The following is a 24,227-nucleotide window of genomic DNA, read 5'->3' as shown; positions in this document are numbered from 1 at the left end:
CATTACGGTGTACTCAAACTGCCCCAGGGGCGTGTTAAATGCTGTTAAATATTCGTGTCCCTTCTTTATTCGAACCCGGTAATAGGCTTCCCTTAAATCCAATTTTGTGAAGATTCGCGCCTTCCCCAAGTGGCCTAATAAGTCCTTTATCAGGGGAAGTGGGTAGGCGTTGCAAGTGGAGACTGCGTTCAACCCCCGGTAGTCGGTGCACAAACGCAGAGAACCGTCTTTTTTCTTTACAAAGAGAACCGGGGCCGCCAAGGACGAGGTGGCCGGCCTAATGAAGCCCCTTGCCAAGTTTTTGTCCAAAAATTCCCTAAGCTCCGCCATTTCCCGCGGGCTCATTGAGTAAAGCTTGGCTTTCGGGAGGGGCTCCCCTTTTTTCAATTCAATTGCACAGTCAGTCTTACGGTGGGGGGGAAGTTGGTTGCACTCCACTTCCGCGAAAACATCAGCAAAGTCCCGGTACTCGGCGATTGTAAGCCGCTTTGAGGCTCCTTTGAGCAGTGAAAAGTGGAATATAAAAAAACAACTCCTTTTCCTTCTCCTCCTCCTTTTCTTCTTCGTTGTATAGCTTCAGTTATGCAAATAGGACTTTTACAAACTGGCTCTTGGTTCATCTCTTGCTCTGATGTTCAGGAAAGTTTGACCTTTTAATTATGAATGACTGCTTACCCCTGAATGTCATAGTTTTCTCAGAAATGTGTCCATTTCCAGGCACACATTAGAATCATAGAATCATAGAGTTGGAAGGGACCTCCTGGGTCATCTAGTCCAACCCCCTTCACTATGCAGGACACTCACATCCCAATCGCTCATCCCCTGTCACCTGCCACCCCCTTGAGCCTTCACAGAATCAGCCTCTCCATCAGATGGCTCTCCAGCCTCTGTTTAAAGATTTCCAAAGATGGAGAACCCACCACCTCCCGAGGAATCCTGTTCCACTGAGATTAGGGGTCTCAGTGTATGGATGAGAAAGTGGTGCCAGGAGGGAGGGTTTAGCTTTGTTAGGCGCTAACAAAGATCAAACTCTTGAGGCTGATCTCAAGAGAAAGACGGAAACAAGGAGACGACTAAAGCAGCTAATGTTGTGATCCTGGGTGAGTTCAACTTCCTTCACATTGTCTGGGCAAACATGTCCTCAAGGGTTCCTTGAGGTTCCTAGACATGATAAATGACGGTGCGCTAGAACAGGTAGTTACAGAACCAACTAGAAAGGTAGGGATCTTGGACCTGGCTCAAGACCAGATACAAGATGTAGATGTTGTTGAACGATAGAGCTGATCAACTAACACTTCTTTAATTATGCTCAGAGCATCAAGCTGAGTTAATTGTTTGGTTGGAATGCACGCCCTTCCAGCAGGCCTGGGCAAGACCCTGCCCTCCCTTCCAGGCTCCCTGGAAGCCAGGTGCAGAGGGGTGGGGCTAGCACAGCCAGCTACCCCTATCCAATTTCCTTGCCCCACCCTGGGGAGCTCCCCTTCAAGATTCACTAAGAGTGCAAAAAGAGGTTGCTGGAGTTGCAAGGAAGGTTCCCCCCCCCCCTTAAAACTCCTTGATTCCTGAGGACACGGTTGTGAACATGACTCATGATGTTTTCATTGCTTTAGAGACACTGTTTGGGGTGAGGTGTGAGTAGCATGTGAGTTCAGGAGCATTTCTGGCCAAGGCCACGGCATGCATTCAGGCCAAGTCATGATCTGGCACAACATAAAAAAGGGTGGAAGAAGCTTTAGGCGGGTTTTTGTGATCTCTGTTCTCTTGGGGAGTTGACTTCCTGCCAAACCATCAGCTGTCAGTGTATCTGAAGTGGAAAACTAGCCTGCGCTTGTCCTCCAAGGCATGGCTAGAAAGCAACAGCGGCGCATGACACTGGAAGCGTGAAGGGGAGATTGAGCAAGCCCAGACTGGGCCGCAGCCTACGTCAGGTGGAAAGGTGGAAGGGTCAAAAGATCCCTTTGGGAGGTGGTTTGAGACAGGCAACAAGCCCCCTCTCCGTGTTTTAAGCTTGGATCCACTCTTAAAGAGAACAGAGAGAAATCAGAACATCAGAGGACTCCAAGCGAATGCTGGCAGGGGCTCCTGGGAATTGTAGTCCATGGACATCTGGAGGGCCGCAGTTTGACTACCCCTGCTTTAGGCCCTGGAAAAGGGATTACATTTGTCAGTCACTCAGATGGCGTACACCTTTTAGCAAGAGTGGAGAAAGAACTAGAGAAGTTCAAAGAGGAACCAGAGAAGCATTCAAAGAGTTTTGAGCAAAGATTAATGAGGAGAAATAAAAAATTGTTAACCTTACTACAAGAAAGCGGGGAATTGATATTAGAAGGCTCAAGGTTGAAGAGGAGGATGAAAGCTTGCAGCACACTCTGAAGATCTTGGGTATCAGTTACGGGTGAGTCCAGGTGATACAAGAGGCAAGCACTAAGATCAGGAGATTTGTTCTGGGAACAAGTAAGTTCCCAGTAGCTACAGTGGCAATTTACTACAAAGGACAGCACAGAGGCCTGGGAATGTGGGAAACAGAGCTCCTTTTTGGTGCAGGTTTATTGCTGCAAACTGTGTGAGTCCAACCGATGACAAAGATGAAAGAAAAGGGGAAAAAAAGAAATGGTTCATTTTCTGTGATTCTTGGAAAAAATACTGACTAGGCTAAGCCGTGGTGGGTGGAAGGGGATAGTTTGGTAAGATTGACCTCAGATACTGGCAGGACTCCCTGACTTCCTGCACAAGATGGCCAAGTTAGCCATGAGATGGAAAATGGAATCTTGGGCCGTGAAAGAGCTTCTAAGGGAAGCAGAAAAGGGAAACATCATGGGTCACTGTTGGAGGAGAGGAAGACAACAGACAGCCAGAAATAGCGAGAAAAGGATACTACAACTTAAATAAGTGAAGAGAAATGGGAAAAGAAGAATCATAGAATCATAGAATCACAGAATCATAGAGTTGGAAGGGGCCACACAGGCCATCTAGTCCAACCCCCTGCTCAACGCAGGATCAGCCCTAAGCATCCTAAAGCATCCAAGAAAAGTGTGTATCCAACCTTTGCTTGAAGACTGCCAGTGAGGGGGAGCTCACCACCTCCTTAGGCAGCCTATTCCCACTGCTGAACTACTCTGACTGTGAAAAAGTTTTTCCTGATATCTAGCCTATATCGTTGTAAAAAGGAATTGTTTACAGGCCATTTAGTTTATGAGAGATGAGGTGGAGAATGTTTCACCAAGACCCAGACATTTATGGGGAAAACTCTTGGAAATCGCTAGCCAAACCAGTGTGCCAGATGGACAAGGAGAATAGAAAATTTTTGAGCGGTTTTTGAGGAACTGCCTGACTTCCAAAGGAGTGAGGGGAGAGGTTGCTAAGACTTTTAAGTAGAGTACATTAAAGGACCAGAGATAGGAGCCCACAAATCTGAACATCAAGAAAGCATCAAAGGACCATACAGGAGTTTGGAAGGGGGGGTTGGAAAATGGAAAGAAGACAGATACCTAAAGAAGAGGAAAAAGACAGAATAAAGACAGAAGTACACATGAAGGGGACGTATGAGGAGTGAGCAATGGGAAATGTTTAAAGGAGAGCACTGTGGTCAGTGGTTAGATCACTCTTTCTCAACCAGGGGTTTCATGAAACCCTGGGGTTTCATGACAGCCCTGAAAGGGGTGGGAGTTAATTAGCTTTTAATATATTTTTTAATTTTTTTAAAAAACATTTATTGGGAGACATGACCATGCATAGCGATCTCAACCCACCCATCCCTCCCAACATGGCCACTGATGGGCCTGGAGGGGGTGGGAAGGGGAGGAGCCCCGGGTGGGCGTGTCCACAGCGATGCTTCCCAACCCTATTCTGCACGATCCCACCACTTCTGGGGTTTCTCGAAGAATGTTTCGGGGGGTTCTCAACAGTAAAAAAGTTGAGAAAGGCTGGGTGAGGGTGTCAATTTGGTAGTGGCACAAGGCCTGACAGGGATGAGACCAAAACAACTGGAAAATATGAGAGATGCTTCCTCTGTTAGAACATCCGCATCAGAATCTTAAAGAGTTGGACCAGCGTGATAAGGCCAAAATGGCTGGGGATAAATGGAGAATTCGGTGGCCATGACTGGAGGGAAGTGAGTTACCCATAATATGAGAGATTCTATATACAGGGGTATAAACAATAATGAAAAGTTTTGAATTTTGTTTTTCTCTCTTAGGGAAAGCAACCTACCTGCACACAGGGGAGGAAATTGATGGGGTCGACATGAGAGCCGAAGTTGGGCTGCTGAGCCACAACATTGTGGTGATGGGGGAGATGGAGAAGGGCTGCTACAATTACAACAGTGACCTCTGTTCCTTCTTCGATTTCGACACCTTCGGAGGACACATCAAGGTATCGGTTGTTCTCCTCCATATAAGTCCTTTCAATCTGTAAGGAAGGTGTCTGTCACACTTTTATCCCACTGTTTCTCCTTCCAAGTAGCTCAAGGTTCCCTTTCATTTTGTCTTTTCTCCTCACGACAATCCTGTGAAGTAAATTATATCCAGAAAGTTTCAGGGCAGAGAGAGGATTGGAACCCAGAACTTTCTCTGGCATCATCCCAGTTCTCACTTTCCCAGTTCATCGCCAGTGCCGTAAAAACGATCAGTGAGGCAAATTCTGGGCTTAAATCCCCATCCTGGCCTGAAAATGACTGAGCCACCCTGATTACTTGCTCACTTTCCAACATGGTCCCAGGGACAATCTTGCTCCTTAGTGGAGCCTTTTTCAACCTTTGGACCATGGGGGAGCCCCTGAAATAACTTTTCAAGCTTCAGGGACCCCCTGAAGTGATGTCAGTTGGCCACACCCTCCCTGACACGCCCCCTGGAAGTCGGATAGCGAGCCACGCCCTTTGCATTTATTTTGATAACCCCATCACCTTTACTACTACTACTACTACGGTGGCTTTGCCTCATGCAGGCCGGAAAGAAGGCCAGGAGCTCAGAAGACAGTCTAGACTCCCCCATGCCATGGAACAACCAACTTCCCCCTCTTTGGTTTTTACACCCACAGCCTAACCACCAATCTCTCCAGGTGGAGGCAGCTAGTCCCCTAGCTTGTGGCCAAGTCGATTCAGGCATGAAGGGAAAGGCTGCAGACCCTCTTTGGAGCTCCCATGGAGCCCTGGTTGGGAATGCCTTAGAGCAGGGGTAGTCAAACTGCGGCCCTCCAGATGTCCGTGGACTACAATTCCCAGGAGCCCCTGCCAGCGAATGCTGGCAGGGGGCTCCTGGGAATTGTAGTCCACGGACATCTGGAGGGCCGCAGTTTGACTACCCCTGCCTTAGAGAAAGGGAATGGGCAAGATACAACATCTAACATATGATAGTCCAGGGCCCCTCAGCCTTTCTGAGTCCGTGAGCACCTTGGGAATTCTGCCACAAGAGCAACCACAAAATGGCTGCCAGGAAGACGCAGAGCCAAACATGCAACGTTAGCGAGTGAGGTTACACGTAACTACCACTCTGCAACATTTCCGACCAAAGCTCCGTTTAACGGGATGCCTTTTAAAACGAACATACTGTTTAAAATGAATTGTTTTGGCACAAATAAAGTTTTCCCTCAGTCACTCAGGGAAGATTCTTGTGCTGCAATGGCTAAAGCAGTGTCTTTTGACGTCTGAGTGACCAGCTGGCTCTCCCAGGGACAACTGGATGCTGTGCAAAAGGCCTGGGTACCATGGCAGGGACCCCTGGACTGGTCGGGGGCCCACATTTGTGTTATGGGCCAAATCCTAATGCAATTGACCAATGATTGATATCTCCCTATTAAAATAAGCAAGACTTGTGATTGCTTTAACTCTGACTGACAATAAAGCTGATTCTGTGAACTTAGGCAGATTGTGAATGGGTGGGCAGAGAGGGACTGAGTTGGTGCTTGGCTCTTGGGGCCCTTCCTTGCATGCCCAGGGAAATGCCAATCACCACTTTGGGAGCAGGAGGCAAATTTCTTTCAGGCCAGATTGGCCAGGGATTGTTTTTTTGGGGGGAGGGCATCATCTGGGATTGAAACGGGGGGTCACCAGGGGTGGGCAGGTAGTTGTGGATTTCCTGCATTCTGCAGGGGGATTGGACTAGATGACCCCGGATGTCCCCCCCAACCCTATGGCTCTCTGATTCCGTGACTGGACCACCCCTATTTCTCCCAAGTGCAAAAATAACAAGGAGCTGGATTCAGAAGCTGCAACTTGAGTTGACACGAGTGTGTCGTTCCCCAGGTTGCTCTTGGATTCAAAGCGGTGCACATGGAAGGCGTAGAGCTGAAACACATGGGCCAGCAGTCGCTGGGGCACTACCCAATCCACTTCCACATGGCTGGGGACGTGGACGAGGAGGGAGGCTACGACCCGCCCACCTACGTCAAAGACCTCTCCATCCATCGCGCCTTCTCTCGTTGCGTGACAGTCCACGGCTCCAACGGCTTACTGGTAAGAATCCACGAGTGGATCACAGCACCTTCGGAGGGCCGCATGCAAAACCGGACAACAGAGGCAGCTGGATCTCAGGCCCAAATCTGAGTTATGTGCATAGCACTGGGAGAAATGAACGAAACCAGCTTTTTAAAGGTTCCGTTTCCCCGTTTTTAGTCCCTAGGAGCAGGGGTAGTCAACCTGTGGTCCTCCAGATGTCCATGGACTACAATTCCCATGAGCAAATGCTGGCAGGGGCTAATGGAAACTGTAGTCCATGGACATCTGGAGGACCACAGGTGGACTACCCCTGCCTAGGAGGACCCAAAAATGGCTTCTAATGTTGTTTTCTCCCCCGTTTAATCCTGACAACAACCCTTTTGAGATAGGCACGGATGAGAACAAGTCTGGCCCAAGCTTCATGGCTGAGTGGGTTCTCCTAGCTCCAATCCAACATTAGCAACTAAACCACAGTGTCTCTAGCAAACCGAAGGTCCTTATCTCCTTAGCAGTTTGTTTTGCAATAGATTATGTTAAGAATTTTTTTGTTGTTTATATTTGAGAAAGGCTTGGAACCAGGATATCATCTGGAGTTTGGGCGTTTTAAATATTTTCCAGTGCACAGTATTCTCTGCGCAGGCTTCTTAATTCTACGTTTTTTACCTTTTTTACTTTAACCCCTTTGCTAATTTTCGTGCTGTCTGGCTTTCCTGTTCCGGGGGATGGATAGTCACGGATATTACCCCTTCTAAAAAGGGGGGAAAGTCAAGGAGCAGCCCCTAAAGCTGTCCTGGGAGCAGTCAGTCTCCTCCAGCATAAAAACAAAGAGTATCACGCAAAAACTTGCCTTACAGTCTATTTGCTTCCCCTCCGAGCACCGTAACCCAACTGAATTCTCTCTCCCCTTTTATAAACCAGCGCAAGCAATCTCATGGCTTGTGCATGGCAGCTGTTGGCACGCTTTCAGTTGGAAGGGCCCAGGAATACCAGGGCCATCGTGTGGGGGCAGGCAAGGGGAAACCATCCATGGACATCACTTGCTTGGCCGCTGGACAATCGTAGAATCTCTGGGCTATGAATCACCCGGACCATGAGACAAATAAATAATAAGACACTGGCTAAGAGGTTCTCAGAATAGGCATACAGAGAGGAAATGGCCTGGCATGACCAGGGACGGCACTCGTGTCACACTGAGTTTCTATTTAAAAGTGAGTGAGAATTTAATGATGCCGTGGCCTGCTTCCGCAATTTAGAAGATTCTGTTTTACTCAGTGTGTGCCCCTCGCAGGGCTGTGTTCCCTTGGAACCAGAAACACGGCGAGACCTCATGAATTCTGCATTCCTGGTTAATTGATGGAGATTCTGGTGACAAATGTTTTAAAAGTTCTTCATCGTTGAGACTTGCTAGGAAATTTGCAGTTAAATCTATCATGAACTTCTGGAAAGACGAGTCTTCCTGTGCATCCCTTTGTGCACACAGGTCAAAGACGTTGTTGGCTATGACACCTTGGGGCACTGCTTCTTTACCGAAGACGGGCCTGAGGTACGCAACACGTTCGATCACTGCCTCGGACTGGTGGTGAAACCAAGCACGTTGCTACCCTCCGATCGGGACACGAGAATGTGCAAGGCCATTACAGAGGGAGCCTACCCAGGATATGTCCCCAAGCCGAGACAGGACTGCAAGTGAGTGGGGGAAAAAATAATACATTTGTGTGGGATCACTTAGGATAACACTGAACTCAATAAAGGAAGCCACGGTGTTCAGTTTGCAAGTCCTGAGACAGGGTGGTAAAGACAGGTGTTTTGGAGTTGCCATAAATTAGAAGCGATTTGATGGCACATAACACACACAGGATAAATTAGAAACATAGGCCCATTCCGCACAGCGTTAATGTAGCCAAAGTGTTATCATTGTGTAACGCTATATATTTCTCGTTGTTCACGGCGTTGTACGCAATCAGCAACACTCCCACAAAAATCGCTTCGTTGTAGCGCTTTTTGCGCTAGACTCTTGAGAACAGCCTGCAACACATCCGGAAATAACATGTGCATTCGCAGTAGAAAGAATGTCCCTCCCTAATCTCTCACACCCACGCTTCTGGCATCACAATCGCCATTTTGTTTTCCTTAAACCAGCAAAAGCAACGAATAAGCGTTGCTTCTTTGGCTGAAATCCCGCCACAAGCAAGTGTCTGTAAAGTTTACAAGCACAATCCAGCCCATCCTCCCACCCCCGTTCGACACTGCCCATAATTTCAGCCAGAAATAGCACGGGGTGGGGGGGGTAACTTTAAGAGCGTGCAAACGATTAAGCGCCAGAACACAAGAGTTAATTGGCTGTTCTGGTTGATTGACGGTGAGGGGCGGGAGGAAGCGCGGAAAAATATCGCCTCCTCTGTTGCGATTTCGGCGAGACCAGAAACTTGTGCATTAGGAGAACAGCGCTAGTGTGAGAGCCCTTTTTCCGATAGAAATGGCTGTGTGCTTTACCACGACCTGCCGCTTTTGCCTGCAACGCTTTTCAATAGCGCTCAGACTTAGCGACATTGCCCTTTGTGCGGAACTGCTCACAGAAACATAGAAACATAGAGTTGGAAGGGCCCACACAGGCCACCTAATCCAACCCCCTGCTCAATGCAGGATCAGCCCAGAGCATCCTAAAGCATCCAAGAAAAGTGTGCATCCAACCTTTGCTTGAAGACTGCCAGTGAGGGGGAGCTCACCGCCTCCTTAGGCAGCCTATTCCACTGCTGAACTACTCTGACTGTGAATTTTTTTTTCCTGATATCTAGCCTATACTAGATGTACTTGTAGTTTAAACCCATTACTGTGTGTCCTCTCCTCTGCAGCCAATGGGAACAGCATCCTGCCCTCCTCAAATACTTAAAGAGGGCTATCATGTCCCCTCTCAACCTCCTTTTCTCTAGGAGAATCATGGCAAAGCGTTGGGTGTGATCCAAGCCAAAGTTAACCCCCTAACAAAGGTTTCCCCCCTCCAGCTTGTACAAGGACACTTTCATCACACTACAAAATATAAGCGATTTCTAACCGCTTCATAGCAGCTTTGAAATGTCAATAGGAATTCCTCCTGGAATTCCTGAAGGCTTTTCAATAAAGGGCTGTTTTTGCTCTGTTTGTCAAGGAGGGCCAAAGCTGTCAAACCACGAGAAAGTGAATGCAACTACAGTTGCTACATTTCACAAAGGTGGGAGCTTATCTGCTGAGTTTTCCGGCCTGCCTTTGCTCTGTTGAGTGAAGCACAGCTATGCTCTGGGAACCTTCTTTGCATGTCATTTTCCATTCTTCTGTTATTGACCCAACAGCGCCGTGTCCACCTTCTGGCTGGCCAACCCGCACAACAACGTTATAAACTGTGCAGCTGCAGGATCTGAAGTAAGTACAAAGTTTCAAGCAATTGACACCATGCTGCTGAGATACTTCTTCCTCCCTTTTGTTACCCAGTGGGGAAAAAAAGAACTATTTCTGGCATTCAGCCATATCCTGAAAAGCAGACCATCAACATAGCACTAAAAAGTGGATCATTAATCCATCAGATCATTAATCCGTCCGGGATGGATCTTCCTTTCTTTGCCACCTGTCCTTTTGGCCATTGGTTCAAGAGGACCACCTTTCACAACCAGGGTTTTATGAAACCCTGGAGTTTTTTTGACAGGCCTGATTTTAAATATCCAGCACGATCACATCACTTCTGGGGTTTCTTGAAGCCTGAAGAATGTTTCAAGGGTTTCTCAATGGTAAATATTTACAAAAAAAAAAGGCTGCTTTAGAGCTTCAAGATTGTACAGGAGAAACCAGTATCATTATTTGGGCCAGGTTAGCCTGACGTTGTCCAATCTTAGAAGCTAAACAGGACCAGCCATGGCCACTACTTGGATGGGAGAGCCCCAGTCTACAATCACTGTGCAGAGGCAGGCCATGGCAAACCACCTCTGTTTATCTCTTGCCTTAAAACCCTATGAGCTTGCAATTAGCTGCCTGGGCCTTGACAGCCTTTTCCACCACCATTGGGGGGCCAGGGAGGGGTGCTAATGCTAGAACTGAGATCCCTTTGTCCGAAACCATCCAGCCTTTATCTCCTCTCCACACCGTGGAAGAAAAGCTCCAAAGCTGTCTGTTGTCTCACGCAGGAAACTGGATTTTGGTTTGTTCTGCATCACGTGCCCACAGGGCTGTCTGCAGGAATGTATCCCCCCGGATACTCGGAGCACCTTCCGATGGGAACGTTCTATAACAACCGAGCACATTCCAACTATCGGGTAAGCTGGTGTTGCTGTGGAAATGGGTTTTGTAAGCTTTTTTTTAAAGAGCCTCTTGTGGCGCAGAGTGGTAAGGCAGCAGACATGCAGTCTGAAAGCTCTGCCCATGAGGCTGGGAGTTCGATCCCCGCAGCCGGCTCAAGGTCGACTCAGCCTTCCATCCTTCCGAGGTCGGTCAAATGAGCACCCAGCTTGCTTAATGGGGGGTAAACGGTCATGACTGGGGAAGGCACTGGCAAACCACCCCGTATTGAGTCTGCCATGAAAATGCTGGAGGGCGTCACCCCAAGGGTCAGACATGACCCAGTGCTTGCACAGGGGATACTTTTACCTTTAAGCTTTTTAAAACATTTAACGCCCCCGTGTTCCTGTTTAATTCTAATAACACGAAATGTCCTCAGAGGCCGGGCTAAGCACAACATGTCCAAATAGTTGTAATGATTCTATCACGTCCAATTTCATTGACTTCAGAGGAAATTGGTAGGGGCTAAATCCTCACATATAACTGGTTTGCAAAATGCTTTCTTTTCTCTTCCCTCTCTCCTGCCCCCGCTACTCCGCTGCTGTTCTTTCTAGGCCGGAATGATCATCGATAACGGGGTTAAAACGACACCAGCCTCCGTCAAAGACAAACGACCTATTTTGACCTTGATTGCTGGGAGGTAAGGCAACTTCTTCAAATGTGTTTCGAGCTTCCAGCTTCTGTATGCTCTCTTAAGTCTTCAAAAATGCTTCCCATGCTGCAGCGCGACGCCCATGTTGTACTGCATTATGTTTGACAGGGAGCCTTCCTCTTGGGCACAAGAAAGGGAAGCTTGACACCGTAGGAAAAACAAAAATTGAGTCCAAGAGCACCTTTAAGAGGCACTCGAAAGCTCACGCCTTGAATCAGTCTTTGTTGGTCTTAAAGGTGCTCTTGACCTCAATTTTAAAGGTGCTCTTGACCTCAACTGAGAGCCAGTTTGGTGTAGTGGTTAGGAGTGCGGACTTCTAATCTAGCATGCCGGGTTCGATTCTGCACTCCCCCACATGCAACCAGCTGGGTGACCTTGGGCTCGCCACGGCACTGATAAAGCTGTTCTGACCAAGCAGTGATATCAGGGCTCTCTCAGCCTCACCCACCCCACAGGGTGTCTGTTGTGGGGAGAGGAAAGGGAAGGCGACTGTAAGCCGCTTTGAGCCTCCTTCGGGTAGGGAAAAGCGGCATATAAGAACCAACTCTTCTTCTTCTTCTTCTTTTATTGTGCTGCTCCAGACCTACACAGCGGCCCACCTGAATCTAACTTTAGGAAAACGGAATAGTTGAGAAATGGACTCTTTGGGCGTCAGGTTGCTTTCCCCAGAGTGGCAGGTGCTAGAAGGCCTCTGTGGAAGAGCTTTGAAGGGCAGTTTCCTCTCGCTCACTTCTGTCTTCGGATTCCTCGAAATGCTTAGGGAGTCTTTCAGGTCACCGTGACTCAGCATCTGCAAGCTCAGACATCTCTCTCAGTTCAGCCGGGTTCAGCTCAGCGTTTGCAGCAGATAGTGTTGTGAAACTGGAAAACAGCAACCAAAGTGTCCCTTAATGCAAGTGCCTAGACCGGGGATTTCCAGCCAGGGGTCCATGGGAGCTCCAGAGAGAGGGTCTGTGGCACTTCCGCGCCTGCCTTCATGATCTCGGCCACAAGCTATGGGGAAAAAACTCCCATTGCTCCCCTTCCCTCCTTCCGAGCATGAGTTCTCTCGTGATTTCTTCAACTGAAGAAGCCCAGATTCTGCACACCTCCTTCTGCCTTAAACTACATCCTGTTTTCCCCTCCCAGTCCTCCTGGAGCCTGCCTGTCTATGCGGCTAGTGATGTCACTTCCGGTGACATGTGACTTGGGGGGGCTGGCATGGAGGTGTGCCCAGCTGGCCTCACTTCCAGGATTCCCGGAAGCCTGAAAAATTATTTCACAGGCTCCTCCTGGGTCGAAAGCTTGAAAAGGGCTGCTCTGGACCAGCCTTTTCGAACCACGGAGGAGCCGCTGAAATATTTGTCAGGCTTCAAGGAACCCCAGGAGTGGTGACAGCAATGCCTGATGCAGTGCCTGCCCTAGTGCTCATTTATTATTATTGTTATTATTATTATTATTATTATTATTATTATTATTATTATTATTATTATTATTATTATTATTATTATTATTATTATTTCGATTTATTTCCCGCCACTCCCAAATGGCTCGTGGCGGGTTACAGTGTCTTAAAACCCCATTAAAAGACTTAAAAATATCACAGCATAGCGGCACAATAATAAAATCCCCTTCCTACCCCCCTTCCTAAAAAAAGGGGGGGTGGAGGAGAAGGAGGTCAACTCCCCCCCCCCAAAAAAAAATATCTCTTACAAGAGCAGAGACAAACCTGGCTTTCCTCCATCTCAGTGGAGTATCGGGATTATTCCGGGCCCATTCAGGTGCATGAGGATGCTTGACTTGTAATCGCACAGCATTTTCTGACTGGCCCGAGCACGATGGGGCAGCTCTTTTGAGGTGGTGCCTATTCCCCACTCCCAAAATTCCAATGCCCTGACCAGTGAAACTGATGAGACTTGGGGCTGTATGCATTCTAAGTTTTATTTTTATTATTCATTTCTTATCTTCATATGCCGCCCTCCCCGAGGGCTCAGGGCGGTTTACAGAAAACAGGGAGGAGGCAATGAACACATGGTAACAGGGTGACAGTAACAGCAGTAATATTGTAACGATAATAATTTAACATGATAATAACAATGATACATAAAATAGAAATTGTAAGAGCCTCAGCTCAACTCTTACTGGACCCTGGGGGCAACCTATTCATGTTGGTTGTAGGGGGGGGGGATTGAGGGCCAACTGGAAGCGGTGGTTTGGGTCGGCCTCAACCAAATGCCTGGCGGAGGAGCTCCCTTTTGCAGGCCCTGTGGCACTGTTTAGTTCTCCTGAAGAAGCAGGGCTTCCCACGGTCAACTGGGCTTTGGCCTCCTGTGATTACAGGTACAGCCCGCATCAAGATGCAGACCCACTGAAGCCCAGGGAGCCAGCGATCATTCAGCGCTTCATTGCTTACAAGAACCAAGACCACGGAGCCTGGCTGAGGGGAGGAGACGTGTGGCTGGACAACTGCCAGTGAGTATCGCCTGGGTCCAACCCTCTGGGTTCGGCGCCATGTTTGTGGCAGATGGAGTTGTGAAACTGGAGAGCAGCAACCAAAATCTCTCTAGAGGCAAGTCTTGAAATCAGGCTCTTTCAGCCTTTTGACCGTGGAGGAACCCCTGAAATATTTGTCAGGCTTCGGGGAATCCCCAAAGTGGTGCCATGCCCCTCCAGAGAAGTGGGCGCGGAGGTAAGATGCGGGAACCGGCCAAGCGATCAATCGAAAGAGACGAGGCCTGTGGAGTCCCCGGGGAAGTGGGCGCCAGGGATGTCAAGCGATGTCAGCGGCCACCTCCCCTCGGTAGATAAATCGCAGTTTAGGGACTGGACTACATATGTGATCTCAAAATCTGTTAATTATGTCTGCACTGTGGTGCAAATTATTTAGAAATGATCGTCAAAGACCTTCCTATTGAATCGAGATACCTAACTGAAATCTTAGAGCAGCTTTTACATTGCTGCGTTTTGAAATACTGGCAACAGTAGTACAGTCTAGCCATTATAAATAAATAGATAGATAGATAGATAGATAGATAGATAGATAGATAGATAGATAGATAGATAGATAGATAGATAGATAGATAGATAGATAGATAGATAGATAGATAGATAGATAGATAGATAGATAGACAGACAGACAAACAAACATAAATTATACCCCTACGTTAAAGAATCAACATTTCTGTATTTGTAGTATGCAAACTTTGAAGGATTTATCCCATTTATCCCGTTACATACTTGACTTTATGCACAACCCAGGACCAAATTTCTTGCTGAGCTATTATCTGGCTGGTTCCCGATTCCATGAACTGAGCAGATAATCTATCTCTCATCTGATCCTGATGACTATGCAACAGATAAGATGTCATTATATGCCCTGGCAGCAAGGAACATAAGTTTGTCAGTACAACAGCAAATACTATTTTGTGTGTGTGTTTGTGTGTGTTGCTTTTAATGTTTCACTGTTTTACATACTAAACTATTCTAAGGTACCTTTTATTTGATCATGTATGTCTTGGGTTGTTCATATTGTTTTTTTTTTTAATGATTTTATTATTTATTATTATATAAAGCATTTACAGAAAGTAAAAGAGAAAAAGCGACCAGCTGATATGGTTTGCCATCCTCTTTTAACATACATATTCAGTTCCCATCACATATTTATCCTAATCTAGAAGTTTTTACCATCTTTCTTAACGAAATAATTGTTAATACATATGAGAGTATAATCTGTTATAAGAGTATATTCTATTATTATCTTAGGTGACATAAAGTCAGTCCCCGGTTGTTCATATTGTTGTTATTTTGTAAAGGCCTATGGCCATATACAAATACATCTATTACCAATGGCCATTTGAACTTCTGGGAAAGGCCGTGTAACCCTTGGCGAGCTCTTGCGTTCCCCACAACCATGTCCCAAATGTAGAGGCAGTCTCTGCATGGTTTGGATTTCCTGCCACAGTCTATTTGCCTGAATCAGTCCTATGTTTGTTTCAGAAACCTTCCATATATCTGTTTCTCATTCACCAGCCCAGTAGCCATGGTTTTGTGTGACGCCTTAATGGAGCTACAGCTGTTATGACTACTAAATGTTACCCTCTGATCAAACTAGAATTAGCAGCTGCAGGTGGGATGAAGCCAGGAAGACCCAGTCTACATAACTAATTTTTTTTTTAAATCACATCTATACCGTGGGATCTTCTGCAGAGCACCAAAGTATTTTCCAACGCTGTTATATTTCTGGCAGTGTTTATCTCAGCAAATTTCAAATGATCCTCCAGCCCTCATACCTTGGAATGTTTATAGACGTAGGTTTAAGTCTGTTTAAATATTTGTTGCAGTAATATATTACACCCAGAGATGTCTACAGTATTGCGAACTGCAAAGAAAATGCAAAAACGCACCTCTTTCAACACGCAACAGACACATTTAGGCACAGCAGAGACGGTGTGCTTACAATAGGCTAGGTGACAAGCCTACCCTCTTGTGGCATAATTATTTCAGGGATAAACCACAACGTCTCTGCTTTGAAATCCGACTCTACCATGAACATCTAAGGACACCTTAAGACTTATAATAATAATAATAATAGGACAATGTACTGTTTGTCCCTAGATTTAAAGGTAAAGGTAAAGGTATCCCCTGTGCAAGCACCGAGTCATGTCTGACGCTTGGGGTGACGCCCTCTAGCGTTTTCATGGCAGACTCAATACGGGGTGGTTTGCCAGTGCCTTCCCCAGTCATTACCCTTTACCCCCCAGCAAGCTGGGTGCTCATTTTACCGACCTCAGAAGGATGGAAGGATGAGTCAACCCTGAGCCGGCTGCTGGGATCGAACTCCCAGCCTCATGGGCAGAGCTTTCAGACTGTATGTCTGCTGCTTTACCACTCTGCGCCACAAGAGGCTCTTGATTTAGGCCTGCATAAATAAACTTTAACAGTTAGAATCCTGTGGACCAACAGAGGATTATAATTTTAATTCACCCAACCCACCGGAACTACTGTTCTTCTTCATTCTTTCTAGGTTTGCGGACAACGGCATTGGGCTAACGTTGGCTAGTGGCGGAACCTTCCCACACGATGACGGTTCAAAACAAGAAGTCAAGAACAGTCTGTTTGTTGGCGAAAGTGGGAACACTGGGACCGAAACCATGGACAACAATGTCTGGGGGCCCGGAGGCTTGGACCACAGTGGGCGGACTCTTCCGATCGGACAGTAGGTTTCTGCTGGATTGTTTCTATTCCATTTCATGTGGGAGAGCCAGCTTGGCGTAGTGGTTAAGAGCACCGGTTTCTAATCTGTCAAGCCGCGTTTGATTCCCCGCTTCCCCACATGAAGCCAGCTGGGTGACCTTGAGTTCGCCACAGCACTGATGAAGATGTTCTGACTGAGCAGTGATATCAGGGCTCTCTCAGCCTCACCCACCCCACAGGGTGTCTGTTGTGGGGAGAGGAATGGGAAGGCGACTGTAAGCTGCTTTGAGGCTCCTTCGGGCAGAGAAAAGCGGCATATAAGAACCAACTCTTCTTCTTCTTCCTCTTCCTCTTCCTCTTCCTCCTCCTCCTCCTCTTCCTCTTCCTCCTCCTCCTCCTCCTCCTCCTCCCAACCTTTTTATCACCGGGGACCACTCAACGCCTTTTAGTGAGGCCCGGTGGGGGGGGGGTAGTTTACTCCTCTACTGTCAACCACTGCCCTAGCACTCTCTGGTCGCTATGGTAATGTTTAAACATCCCTTCAAAATAAGATACAGACACGCCACAACAATGAAGTGTGTTGTAAAGGGCCGGGGAGGGAGAAGGTGTCCTTCGGGGCCCACCTCCAGTTAGTCGAAGGACCACATGTGGTCCGCGGCCCACAGGTTGGGGATCGCTAATCTAGGGAGTGCCTTTCCTTTCAGTGAGGGCTTGTACTTTCTCTGCATTCCATCCGCAAGTTATCTTGTGCCCTGATCTCAGAAGCAGGGCCAGCCTACTTAGAACCTGGATGGGAGACCACAGAGGAAGTTCATGGCTGCTATGCAGAGATCAACTCTGTTGATCCTTTGCCTTGAAGACCCGATGGGATTGCCATAAATGGGCTGCAACTTGATGACGTTTCCCCCCCCCCCCCAAGTTACCTTGCACTTCCTTGGCCTACCTTTCAAAAGGCTCTGCTGTCTGGGCATTTGGGAATGTATGGGTTTATTTAAATTCATACGCCTTACGACTCCCTAGTTCAGGGGTAGTCAAACTGCGGCCCTCCAGATGCCCATGGACTACAATTCCCATGAGCCCCTGCCAGCTGGCAGGGGCTCATGGGAATTGTAGTCCATGGGCATCTGGAGGGCCGCAGTTTGACTACCCCTGTGCCTAGTTGCTTCAGGCATGCAACCCCTGCTAAAGCACGTGAGTGTCTGACTGAAGGACTTCTGACAAATAGCAGCAGGATTTTCTTTTCAGCATCTTTTAGCATCCTATCTGGATGCTTGTTAATTATCTAATTTTGGATGTTGTTCCAAGGCATGAATTAATGGGTAATAAAGCAACCTAGGGGGTATGACTTTTTATTCAAGGGCAAGAACCCAAAAAGTTCAGAATAAAGGAAATGATTGTAAGCCTCTGTAGGGTAGAACACAATAAAAAAAAATAGCACTAATATTTATTAAAGTTAAAAACCCAAGGCTTATCGCATAGCCTCAATAAAATCAGTGCAGACGTGCATAGCACTGCCTCCGCTGACGTAGTTTTGCCATTACCACCTTCATCAGTGGTCAGGAATGAAATAAAAACCAAAAAAGATTGGAAACCTCAATTAGTTTTATCTGGCTTTCTGGTCCACAGAATTGACTAAGGTCCACAGTGTCCGGAGTATTTTATGCACAGGAGCTAACAATCTTGTTCATTCTTGTATTTTATGTATGCTGTTTTTATTTCCTTCCTGACACCAAACACACCTTGACAGTGGCATGCATGTATGTACTGGTTTTATTAAGGCTATGTGATGATAAGCCTTGAGTTTTTAATTTTAATAAATATTAGCACTATTTTTTTAAAAAAAATTGCATTCTACCCTACAGAGGCTTACATTCATTTCCCTTATTCTGACCTGTTGGGGTTCTTGACTTTGATTTGGGTCAGGATATTTTCTCTTTTGGGTTTTGCTCTTTGTTCAAAGGCCCGATATGTCACCCAAGTTCTTCCTGAGAATGCTGGCCCAATAAATACGATCTGCCAGGGCTTGAGAGGCATTGCTTGGCCTGACAAAGAATGGTGCAGCTTCCATCCTGGAAAGAAGCACTAGAGGAAGAATTATTCTCTGCAATTAATGCTCCTTTTTTTCAAATGTGGTACAGGAATTTCCCCATCAGAGGGATTCAGTTTTACGATGGGCCAATCAACGTCCAGAACTGCACCTTCCGGAAGTTTGCTGCGTTGGAGGGTCGCCACACCAGTGCCCTAGCTTTCCGGCTGAACAATGCTTGGCAAAGCTGCCCGAATAACAATGTCACAAACCTGCACTTTGAAAAAGTCCCAGTGAGTTTTTCACCAGTTTAGATATGCTGTCAGTTTTAAGTGTACTAGGGGCCAAGCCTGTTGCATTCAGGAATACAATGGGTGCTAGACTGGGGATGGGGGTGGAAGAACTCTGTGGACGGCCTCCCCCTCCCCCCCAGGACCTGGAAAGTTGGCAGGCTGCAGGCAACTCACCAGCAGGGGGAGCTCTCACGCAGCAGGGATCTGCAGCCTCCAAGCCTCAGAGAGAAGTGGAAGGAGGAGGGGGTGGAAGGTGATTGGCTGGCTGCTGGACAGACAGGCAAGCCAGTTGGAGGAGGAGGCACTCAGGGGTGGGACAGCTGCTTAAACCATGAGACACGCTCCTCCTCTAAGCCCTTATCAGATATCCATAGTGAAACAGAGATCCAGTAATGTTATGAAGCAATCAGTTTATACCGTGTATATTTTCTTCTGTTTAGATTACTTCTAGAGTATTCTTTGGAGAGCCAGGGCCTTGGTTCAATGGACTGGATATGGACGGGGACAAAACATCCGTTTTCCACGACGTAGATGGTTCTGTATCCGAATATCCTGGGTCCTATCTCATCAAGGAAGACAACTGGTTGATCAGGCATCCGGATTGCATTGACGTACCAGACTGGAGGGGTTCTATCTGCAGCGGACGTTATGCACAGGTAATAAACCAGACGTTGTCCTGTGGTAGTGTTTTCCAGTCCGTGGGTCTTTGTTTTGTATGCTTGCGAAAACATTTCTCCATCCGCGGACACCAAACTCTCGTGGTTTTTCTACTCTAGGTATACATCCAAGCCTACCGATCACCTAATCTGCAAATGAAGATCATAAAAAATGACTACTATACACATCCTCTGTACTTAGAGGGGGCTCTGAGCAAGAGCACCCACTACCAGCAATATCAGCCGGTGATAACTCTGCAGAAGGGCTACACCATCCATTGGGACAAGACGGCTCCTGAGGAACTAGTTCTTTGGCTGATTAATTTCAACAAGTGAGTGGCGTGACCCCCTTCCCCAACCACATTCCAGTCTAGTCACATAGCCGCAAGTTGTCTGAAAAAGTCTGTTATTAGAACAGCCGTACATTTTTCTCAATCTGACATCATTATTCCAGGAAATCTACTGTGAGGTTTGCCATCTTCTCACCTAAACATCTTGGGTCCCTCCGGAACAGATTAAAAAAGCAGTCGGGAAATAAAAATGTCTTGAGATACCGAAGGAGCCCAATTAATTCTTGTTTGGTAGACTCTGTGAGTCTACTAACGTAAAGGGTTGGTTTGGGTTACTATGAAGGCTCTTTGAAAATCTAAACACTTTAGAATTGGTTCTACCCTAGCATCTAAGCATTTAGCAGGGGTAGTCAAACTGCGGCCCTCCAGATGTCCATGGACTACAATTCCCAGGAGCCCCCTGCCAGCGAATGCTGGCAGGGGGCTCCTGGGAATTGTAGTCCACGGACATCTGGAGGGCCGCAGTTTGACTACCCCTGCATTTAGCTTCGCAGGAAAGAATTATGTTTATTGAAGGTGATTTAATTTAGCTTGTTGCGTGTTTTCGGGCCAATCGCAATCACCGGTATTATTTTGTCATGTAACTTTTTCTCCAGGAACGACTGGATTCAAGTTGGCCTTTGTTATCCGAAAGGGACGACGTTTTCCATTCTCTCGGACATCCACCATCGTCTTTTGAAGAAAACCGAAAAAACAGGCGTTTTCTACCCGTCTCTTCAAATGGACAGGCTTGAGTATCGATACCCGACGAAAGGGTACTACTATTGGGATGACGAAACTGGGTACGTTTTCACGGATGTGTCTAGATCTATTTAATGCGTGTGCGCACAGACATACACAGGAGATGCTCACTAGCCTTCCCTCCCCTCCCTCTTGCAGATTGTTGTTTCTCAAGCTCAAAGCTCAGCATGAGAAAGAGCCGTTTGCCTTCTGTTCCATCAAAGGCTGTGAGCGGATCAGGATCAAAGCCAACCTCCCCAAGAAAGCACAGATCAGTGACTGCCAAGCCAAAGCCTATCCAAAATATGCAGAGAAACCCTCGGTGGATGTGCCAATGCCCAAAAAGCTGCCTGGCACACAAGTGGTAGTTACCTCTTTGAATTGTTGGATTTTACCCTTCCTTCCTTCCTTCCCTCCCTCCTTCCCTCCCTTCCCTCCTCCCTCCCTCCCTCCCTCCCTCTCTCCTCCTTCCTTCCCTCCCTCCCTCCCTCCCTCCTTCCCTCTCTCCTCCCTCCCTCCCTCCTTCCTTCCCTCTCTCCTCCTTCCCTCCCTCCTTCCTTCCCTCTCTCCTCCCTCCCTCCTTCCCTCCCTCCTACCTTCCTTCCCTCTCCTCCTTCCCTCCCTCCTTCCTTCCTTCCCTCTCTCCTCCCTCCCTCCTTCCTTCCCTCCCTCCTTCCTTCCCTCCCTCCTTCCTTCCCTCTCTCCTTCCTTCCTTCCCTCCCTCCTTCCTTCCTTCCCTCTCTCCTCCCTCCCTCCCTCCTTCCTTCCCTCCCTCCCTCTCTCCCTTCCCTTCCCTTTCCAGAAAAGCACTTTATTAGTCTAACATCACTTTTCTTATTATTTGAAAAGGATCATTTTGTGGAGGTGAAGGTCGAAAGCTACAAGACCAGATACTTGCATCTTAAGGACGATTTTGCTTATATCTCAGTAAGTGTTTGCTCCACATCCTTTTTTGTTTGTTTGTTTCACATTATTGTAGTACTGATAGACCAGTACCATAAAAGGTGTTCAGGAAATGCCTTTTGTTCCTGTAGGTTGATGGCAAGAAGTTCTCTCTCTCTGAAGATGGCATCCAGGTGGTCGTGATAGATGGGCACCATGGGAAAGTGGTCGACCACATCAGCTTCAGAAATGCTATCCTTCAAGGAATCCCAGGACAGATAGATAATTATGTCAGCAACATCAGGGACAAGTAAGTTTCCCTTTCGCCACATCTTGGTCCCTATCAACGATTTAGATCAGCTCAAATGCATTGAAAATTGCTTATACCCTAATGCAGGGGTAGTCTACCTGTGGTCCTCCAGATGTCCATGGACTACAATTCCCATGAGGCTCATGGGAATTGTAGTCCATGGACATCTGGAGGACCACAGGTTGACTTTCCCTGCCCTAATGCATTTGTGGAGCCTTGGAACTAGGAGATCTGTGTCATTGCTTGTTGGTCTGTCTGTTTGATTCAGCTCCCAGGCGAAAATTTCTTACACACTATTCTGGTGCGCTTATTCCTAAGCATTGCAGTGGAGAAAGTTTTATCTTTCCTCTGTGACGGGGAACCAGAAAATTTGACCCAAGATCAGGCCAGGAAAATGTTATTCCTTTCGATGGCCAGCTGGACGCATATCTGAAGGGCCATGTTTATTAAATGAATTTTAATTGTTACAGCAATTTCAGTATATGGGAGCAATTCAATTTTATGGTTTTGTTTACCCGTTTTTATTGTACATTTGTCCTTGTTCATAATAATGGCCTTTGGCGCTACACAATAAAATCGAACTGAAGTGAACCATACGCCCTAATGCGCTACGGGTTGATTCAAATGGAAATGAGGATTGAGTGGTTCCTGAATGTGTTTTTTCCTGCCATGTAGCTCTATCGTGGTAATGATGTCTAAAGGAAGGTTCGTCGCTAGAGGCCCCTGGACAAAGGTTCTGGAGAAGCTGGGAGCACAGAGAGGTTTTAAGTTGAAAGGTAAAGGATTCCTTTTCAGTAGAGCTATACCCAGCATTGTCTAGACCAGTGGTCCCCACCCCCTGGTCCGGGGACCGGTCCCGGTCCGTGGATCAGTCAGTACCAGGCTGCGGCTCCTCCTCCTCCCTGGCCACTGCCTTGGGGGCTGCCCTGCCACTCTGCCGCTAGCTCAACCTTTGGTGCTCTCCAGCAGCTGCCATGGCTGGGGCTCCCCCTCGGCGTGGCACTGAGTGGCACTGCCAGCTGCTACTGGCAGTGCCCCCCAGGGGGCAGCGGGAAGTCAGGGGCGCCGGCAGGAAAGCAAGTGGAGCAAAAGACTCGGCAAAAGACTACCCCCCCCCCGGGGTCTCAGTAAAATTGTCAAGCATTGACTGATCCCCCATGATAAAAAGGTTGGGGACCACTGCTCTAGACTATTGAAAGCATTTACACAATTTATGCACCCATGTAGTGTTTCTCTAGATCAGACTTGCTCAACTTTTTGACCCCTGAAACATTCTTTGGACTTTGAGAAATGCCAGAAGTGGGGCGATCGTGCAGAATATGGTTGGGAAGCAGAGCTGTGGACACGCCCACCCGGGGCCCTGTCCCGCCCCTCCCCTCTGAAGCCCATCATTGGTTACTGGGGAGGGGGATGGTGGTCCCCAATATATAGTAACGTTATCCTATACATTTTAACAAATTAAAAAAACATATTTAAAAATAATTCATTAATTTTTTTTGATTATCCCCCACCCATTCGGGAAACCCTTCCAGGGCTCTCTAGAAACCCCAGGGTTTCACAAAATGCTGGTTGAGAAAGCCTGGTATAGACAGTATGTGTAACTTATGGGTATGTCTATGCATGCATGTCTTTATATTCATTTTATAGTGAGACAGATTATAAGAGTATCTAGTGCATATGTGTGTGTGTGTGTATATACATATATACATACATACATACATAACGAGCCTCTTGTGGCGCAGAGTGGTAAGGCAGCGATATGCTGTCTGAAGCTGTCTGCCCATGAGGCTGGGAGTTCGATCCCAGCAGCCGGCTCAAGGTCGACTCAGCCTTCCATCCTTCCGAGGTCGGTAAAATGAGTACCCAGCTTGCTGGGGGGTAAATGGTAATGACTGGGGAAGGCACTGGCAAACCACCCCGTATTGAGTCTGCCATGAAAACGCTGGAGGGCGTCACCCCAAGAGTCAGACATGACCCGGTGCTTGCACAGGGGATACCTTTACCTTTACATGCATAACATACATATACATTAGATACTCTTATACATTATATAGAGCCACAGTGTCTTTTAATACATATACCATAAGTCTTATTGAGATGCTCTTGATGTGCCTGTGTAATTAGTGTCTTTCATTAAGAGACACTAATATATGGTGTCATTGTAAACATTGTGCATGACTAATAGTATGTATCTGTATCGTATTTCATGTGTGTCTCAATATATTTTTATTAGTGGCTAAGAGTATCTGTGCACATCCTATTACACAACAGACCCACATACCATAGGGCTGTGTTTTGATGGAAATTCACTGAACGGAGAAAAACGTTTTCCTTTTCCTATGCTCCCTTGGCTGTCAGTCTGAGTGAAACCCCTGGCAGGCTACAGACTAAGGTTTTAATGGCCGCCATCTGTAACTAGGAAAAGTTGAGGGCA

General features: G+C 47.2%; 1 protein-coding gene across 3 annotated transcripts in view; it reads left to right on the top strand.

The window, feature by feature from the left end:
• CEMIP (cell migration inducing hyaluronidase 1) overlaps positions 1-24,227 on the top strand; it is a 147,253-nt gene that overhangs the window by 121,155 nt on the left and 1,871 nt on the right. For all 3 annotated transcript variants that reach the window (XM_077318047.1, XM_077318046.1, XM_077318045.1), the window contains 16 exons: positions 4,196-4,371; positions 6,239-6,448; positions 7,911-8,116; positions 9,757-9,826; positions 10,582-10,710; positions 11,287-11,372; positions 13,704-13,835; positions 16,387-16,578; positions 18,695-18,875; positions 19,316-19,531; positions 19,652-19,863; positions 20,478-20,663; positions 20,761-20,965; positions 21,451-21,528; positions 21,636-21,793; positions 22,469-22,569. In XM_077318047.1, the coding sequence (XP_077174162.1) occupies positions 4,196-4,371; positions 6,239-6,448; positions 7,911-8,116; positions 9,757-9,826; positions 10,582-10,710; positions 11,287-11,372; positions 13,704-13,835; positions 16,387-16,578; positions 18,695-18,875; positions 19,316-19,531; positions 19,652-19,863; positions 20,478-20,663; positions 20,761-20,965; positions 21,451-21,528; positions 21,636-21,793; positions 22,469-22,569 (2,538 nt within the window). The remainder of the gene's footprint in view (positions 1-4,195; positions 4,372-6,238; positions 6,449-7,910; positions 8,117-9,756; positions 9,827-10,581; positions 10,711-11,286; positions 11,373-13,703; positions 13,836-16,386; positions 16,579-18,694; positions 18,876-19,315; positions 19,532-19,651; positions 19,864-20,477; positions 20,664-20,760; positions 20,966-21,450; positions 21,529-21,635; positions 21,794-22,468; positions 22,570-24,227) is intronic.

The sequence above is a fragment of the Paroedura picta genome, chromosome 18, assembly GCF_049243985.1.
Source record: "Paroedura picta isolate Pp20150507F chromosome 18, Ppicta_v3.0, whole genome shotgun sequence".
NCBI classification, from domain to species: Eukaryota; Metazoa; Chordata; class Lepidosauria; order Squamata; family Gekkonidae; genus Paroedura; species Paroedura picta.
Note: the sequence above shows the minus strand (reverse complement) of the source record. Positions and strands in the feature narration are given on the sequence as shown.